At 42.5% G+C, this 6,115-nt stretch overlaps 1 protein-coding gene across 1 annotated transcript in view; it reads right to left on the bottom strand.

Annotated features, from left to right (window-relative positions):
• cct4 (chaperonin containing TCP1, subunit 4 (delta)) overlaps positions 1-3,013 on the bottom strand; it is a 36,141-nt gene extending 33,128 nt beyond the window's left edge. Inside the window, exons 1-2 of the mRNA XM_085787389.1 lie at positions 2,706-3,013; positions 995-1,047 (exon numbers count right to left, since the gene is read on the bottom strand). Of these exons, the coding sequence (XP_085643515.1) occupies positions 995-1,047; positions 2,706-2,826 (174 nt within the window). The 5' untranslated portion in view covers positions 2,827-3,013. The remainder of the gene's footprint in view (positions 1-994; positions 1,048-2,705) is intronic.
• Between the last annotated feature and the right edge of the window lie 3,102 nt (positions 3,014-6,115).

Raw genomic sequence — 6,115 nt, forward strand, 5'->3', positions numbered from 1 at the left:
AGGATGCTTGTCATTCCCCCTCTTCTGTCAATCTCACTAGTCTATCAAATAAAGGCAAAAAAGCCACACAAAAAAAATTACAAAAAAAAAAAAAAAAAGAAGAAGAGGAGGAAGTGGAGGAAAAAAGGGAAGAGGACAGAGGAAAAGGAGGAAAAGGAGAAAAGAGGAGGAGGACAGAGGAGAAACAGGAGGAGGAAGACTAAGGAGAGAAAGAGGAAGGGGGGGGCAGAGGAGAAGGAAAATGAGGAAGAGTAAAAAGAGGAAGAAGAGGAGGACAGAGGAAAAGAAGGAGGAAAAGGAGAAAAGAGGAGGAGGACGAAAATGAGGAGGACAGAGGAGAAACAGGAGGAGGAAGAAAAGGAGAGGGAGGAGGAGGAGGACAGAAGAGAAAGAGAGGAGGAAGAGTAAGGAGGGGAAGAGGAAGAGGAGGGGGAGGACAGAGGAGAAGGAGGAGGACAGATGGGGAAAAGGAGGAAGAGGAGGAGGACAGAGGAGAAGGAAAATGAGGAAGAGTAAAAAGAGAAAGAGGAGGAGGAGGTGGAGGAAAAAAGGGAAGAGGAGGAGGACAGAGGAAAAGAAGGAGGAAAATGAGAAAAGAGGAGAAGGAAGAAAAGGAGGAGGAGGACAGAGGAGAAAGAAGAAAAGGAGGAGGAGGACAGAAGAGAAAGAGGAAGGAGAGGGGGAGGACAGAGGAGGAGGAGGAGGACAGATGGGGAAAAGAAGGAAGAGTAAAAAGAGAAAGGGGAGGAGGAAGTGGAGGAAAAAAGGGAAGAGGAGGAGGACAGAGGAAAAGAAGGAGGAAAAGAAGAGAAGGAAGAAAAGGAGAGGGAGGAGGACAGAGGAGAAAAGTAAAAAAGAGAAAGGAGGAGGAAGTGGAGGAAAAAAAGGAAGAGGAGGAGGAAAGAGGAAAAGGAGAAAGAGGAGAAGGAAGAAAAGGTTGGAGGAGGACAGAAGAGAAAGAGGAGGAGGAGAAGGAGAGAGACTTATCACTCACCATCTTGTCCATCCCTTTGGGTCCCAGACTGGTTCTGATGGCGTCGGCCACAGCTGTTGTTAAGGACACACACACACACCTCATCAGTAACCATGGCAACGTGTTTTTATTTTTTTTACAGCAACAAATCTTCTTCAGTGCTAACACCTAAACCACCTGGTCCTGGTCTTAGTTCCTATAATATTCTCTCTATATATATATATTATTTATAATCCAATTATCATAATCTTTAAACTCAGCAGCAGCAGAGCTAACAGCTAACAGCTAACTGCTAACAGCTAACGGCTAATGGCTAACAGAGGTTCTGTTGAGTCATGATGAAAACAGAACCGAACCGAACCGGATGTGTCAGAACCTCAGCTCCTTATTTTTTTTTTTACACAACTTTATTGACAACAAGAGTATACCTCAGCTCCTTATAAGGAGTTAGCTAGCTAGCTACCGGGCGGAAGTAGCCTAAGTTAAACCACTTTCTGCAGAGTCAGTGAGTGGACCGTTAATGTGCAGAATAAAAAAAATATATAAACATGCAGATTCACTTTCACAGTTGTATTTATTATTGCATGTATAAAGTTCTGTGCTCTCAGTCAGAACCAGAACCGGGTCAGACTGTTTGGAGAGTTTTAGAGGCAGTTCCCTCCCGGCCGCGATATTTTTTCCCCCAGGATGGTAGGGGAAGGTCCTGCCTTTTTTGCCCCTGATTGGCTAGATGAGCTCCCTCCGATTGGTTGTTTGATTTGGCCGCGAAACGTCATCTCACAACAGTACTGCAAGTAAACTGACATACGTGCAAACCTTAAAATGCCATTGTCAGTGACGCCTTGGCGTAGCGGTTTACGTTTTCACTTGCGGTGCGGCAGAGTCGAGTTCGATCCCCGTTAGTTTCACATTCCGATAAATTGATTTTTTAAATTTATATTCCAGGTTTACATGTTGAATTTGAGTGAGAAGTGCAATTGTGCCATTGATTAGGTTTCGGCAATGAAGAAAGGCAAGGCAATTTTATTAGTATAGCCCGTTTTTACCTCAAAGGGCTTTACATCCCATCATAACAACATCCTCTGTCCTTAGACCCTCACATCCACTGAGGAAAAACTCCATGGAAAACCCTTTAACAGGGAAAACCAGGAGAAAGCTCAGGGTGAGCAACAGAGGAGGGATCCCTCACCCAGGACAGAGATGTTGTTACAGACAAGAAAACAGTTTACAGTTTATTATGACACAGAATGGTGACGTCAGAGGAGGCGCGTGGCGTCTTAATCTTAATTTCTGCATTTTTGACGTCATTATTTAAACTGCAGCAGAGCTAACGGCTAACAGCTAACAGCTAACAGAGGTTCTGCTTAGTCATGTCATGCAAACAGAACCGAGCCGAACCGAACCGGATGTGTCAGAACCTCAGCTCCTTATAAGGAGAACCGGAAGTGATTTACTACTTTCTGCAGAGTCAGAGTGGACCGTTAATGTGCAGAATAATAAAAATAAATATATAAACATGCAGATTCACTTTCACAGTCGTATTTATTATTGCATGTATAAAGTTCAGAACCGGGTCAGACTGTTTGGTTTAGTTTTAGAGGCGGTTCCCTCCCTCCTGGACCGGCCCAACCCAGCCCAGCCCCCCGGTGATGGAGCCCCTGAACCCGGGGATGAGGCTGCGTGGCCCGGCCGGTCCGGTCCGGTCCGGTCCGGTCCGGTTCGGTTAACTCACCTTTGGCAGCAGAGATGTTGCTGAAGCGGATCTGGGCCGGCTTGTCCCGGTCCACATAGGCGCCTCCTTTGTGTCTGCCTCCAGCGACGGAGAGTTTCGGTGCCATCATCGCTTCTGGCATCTTTTATCTTTTATCTTTTAAAGATCTTTTAGACTTAACAACAATAACCGGCGGGATATGTCAGGATGAGTGTTCCGGACGGGACCGACGAGTCCGGGCAGCGGCAGCGCGGAGGTTCTGGTCCGGATGGGCTCGGATAAGAAGCCGGTTTAGAAGCTTCTAGAGCCGCGAGCTGAGCTGAGCGGAGAGAAGGACCCGGCGCGAGGAGATGACGTCACAAGACGGGACGAGACGATCGCCGAGCGCAGGCTGTTATTCACCCTCTGCTTTATCCTACTGGTCTACATTTGTTGGAAATAATAATTGGGAAAAAGTCTGGCTACTACCTAATAAGTTTTTTTTAACCAACAAGGTCAAAGAGATTTCATTTAAAATGCTTCATAGATTTTACCCAACTAATCATTATATACAAAGGCTTAAGAAGGACATTGATGTGAACTGTACCCACTGTATCTCTGTTAACGAAACCTTGGTTCATTTATTTTGGTCTGGCCCACACACCAGACAACTTTGGAGCAGACTGGCACGCTTTATCACTGATCATATTTATCCCCAGTTTAATTTATGCTGGTTTGGCTACACTGAATATGATAAAAAACTAAGTTCTCAGTTTTATATGATTCATTTGTTAATTATTTTATCCAAATTTTATATACATAAGTCTAAATTTTCTGGTAAGAAGCCAAACTTCTTGGAACTGTCTGCATATATTGGTCAATATATCTCCTCCCTCTGTGATTGTGAGAATAAAAAAGCTGTTAAAACGTATGATCTTTGTAAGCTTTACAAAATATTTATTTAAGTTTATGTTTTTTCTGTCTTGCTGTCATCCCCTGGCGTATTTATGATTGTTTGGTTGTGTATTAATGTTGTATACACTTATTTCATCTAACTGTATTCAGTCCTGTGTATACTCTTGTTGTAAATAAAGTTGTTAAAAAAAATAAAAAAAAAGAGCGCAGGCTGTTATTCATCTGTTTTGGAAATGTGAATATACCTTCTTTTTACAGTCTATGGAAAATACCCGTAAACTGTGGCAAGATATTTGTAGATTCATTTTAGATCATATGTGCTGTGATTTTGAGCTCCTCTGGCAAAATGTCCTTTTTGGATTCATAAAGAGTGACGCTCCAGCTGAAAAAGAATATTTTTTAATTAATCTCATTTTAATTCTTGCAAAGTTTTATATCCACAAGTGTAAATTTGCCAAGGTAAAACCCATTTTTTGTGTTTTCATGAAATAACTGGAGGTGTATTTCAAGTCAGTTTCCTCTGCTAATAACAAGAAAGCTATCAAAACTATAAATCTGTGCTCCCACTTTAATATCTTTAATTCAATTTAATTTCCATTGCTCATATCCCCTGGTGTGTCTTACTTTTTTTCTTCTCCTTTTTATTTTATTTTTATTTTTTTTACTATTATTTATTTCTATTTATGTATGTATTTATTTTATTGTCACGTCTATTTGTTATCCAATTGTTATTAATATGATGCTCATCATATGAATTTATGCACTGTTTGTGTATTTTGTAAAACAATAATAAAGTTGTTTAAAAAAAAATTAACTCAAACCTGTCACGTCCAGTAGTGGACAGTAACGGAGTAAATTTACTTGAGTACTGTACTTATCTCGAGATAACAAAGACCGTTTTCTCGTGATAATGAAATAATCATAGAATGTGTGGTTGACATGGTTGCCTAGCAACATGTTTCCCCGGTGCAATCGCTTCTGCTTACGGGGAAGTAGCAGCTGGTTAGCCGCTGTATGTTCGTAGCAGGGGGCTACTAAAGAGGAACTAAACCCCTAAACCACTTTTTTCTGCTGAAAACAAATGTATTTGGGTATAAGGTAGTGTTGTCAGTTGATTCTGGTCCAACTTTTGACATTTTAGTCAAAATATTTCAATTTGGTGTATTTTGTAGTAAAAATGTAGAGTGACTGCCCTCTATGGGTTGAAACATGGCTATTACAATCAAATGTTTCTATTGGCTGAGATGGAGGCAGATGACGGTTTGGAGGTAGCTTTCGTCACCGGCCACTAGCTCCCCGACCAATCAGCACCGGCTGCTGCCTGCTGCTAACGGTTGCTAGGCGCTCTAGCTGCTCTGCTGCGGCTAACGGCTGCTAACAGCTGCCTGAATGGGAATCGTTAGTGCGGCCGGCGCTAACGAGCCGTTAACGAGTTAACGAGCCGGCGGATCAGCTGTAGATGCTGTGTCACGGCTCTGGCGTCCTCTCCTAGTAGTGTCGCGCTACTAGTGCTGTTAGAGTAGCTCGTTAGTAGCTCGTTAGTAGCTTGTTAGCGCTAGCAGAAGTGTCGATGTGTGTTTATTACTTTTTTTTCTCTTTTGTGTGATTTCGCGGGTGTGAATGGGGCGCAGGGGGGAGACCACATTAAACCACATTAGACCACGCCCATAATCAAGGCATTTTTTGAATTTCAAGCTTAGAGCACGTCATCCAAAACTGAGGGGTTTAGTTCCCCTTTAACTGACTCGCCGCTCTGTGTGTGTGTCGCGGTGATAATTTAACCGTGAAAAGTAGGCTACAACACACACAACATAACGTTACAGCCGCAGTGTTGTGAGTGAATCATGTCGGGACAACCAGGCTTCATGAACCCGCTCCACAGACCCCGGTGCCCGGCCGTAGGTGGCTCACACACCCGGGGAAGGACATCCTGGCAGTGAGGGTGTGTGAGCCCGGCCGCCGCCGCCGCTGGGGGCGGAGAGTAAGAGTAAGAGTAAGAGTAAGTTGCTAGGCAACCACGTCAACCACACATTCTATGATTATTTCATTATCACGAGAAAACGGTCTTTGTTATCTCGAGATAACGAAATAAATTAATTCGTTATCACGAGAAAACAGACTTTGTTATCTCGAGATAACGAAATAATAAGTCGTTATCACGAGAAAACGATAATAAAAAAAATGTATACGGACTTGGCCCTTTAGGGCTTCCGTAGGTATGAGACACTAAGAAAGTTAGAAAAATGATTTCTCAGGTCAATCCAAAAATCATGCACAACACAACATTCGTAAAATACATGAGCAATAGATTCCTCTACATCACAGAAGACACATTGTTCACATCCATAAACTTAGATAGGAATGCATTACAAGGGTAAATTTTGTGCAAGATTTTAAAATGTATTTCTTTGACCTTATTAGAGATACAAAACTTTTAAGGCAGGAGTCATGCTTTTTTCCATTTAACATCATAAATTAACTCATCCCAGAAGAATTTTCCCCTTATATTATATTTCCTTCACTTTGGGCTAGGCAGC

Source organism: Trachurus japonicus, chromosome 1 (assembly GCF_045865225.1).
Source record: "Trachurus japonicus isolate A0001 chromosome 1, Traja_1.0".
NCBI lineage: Eukaryota > Metazoa > Chordata > Actinopteri > Carangiformes > Carangidae > Trachurus > Trachurus japonicus.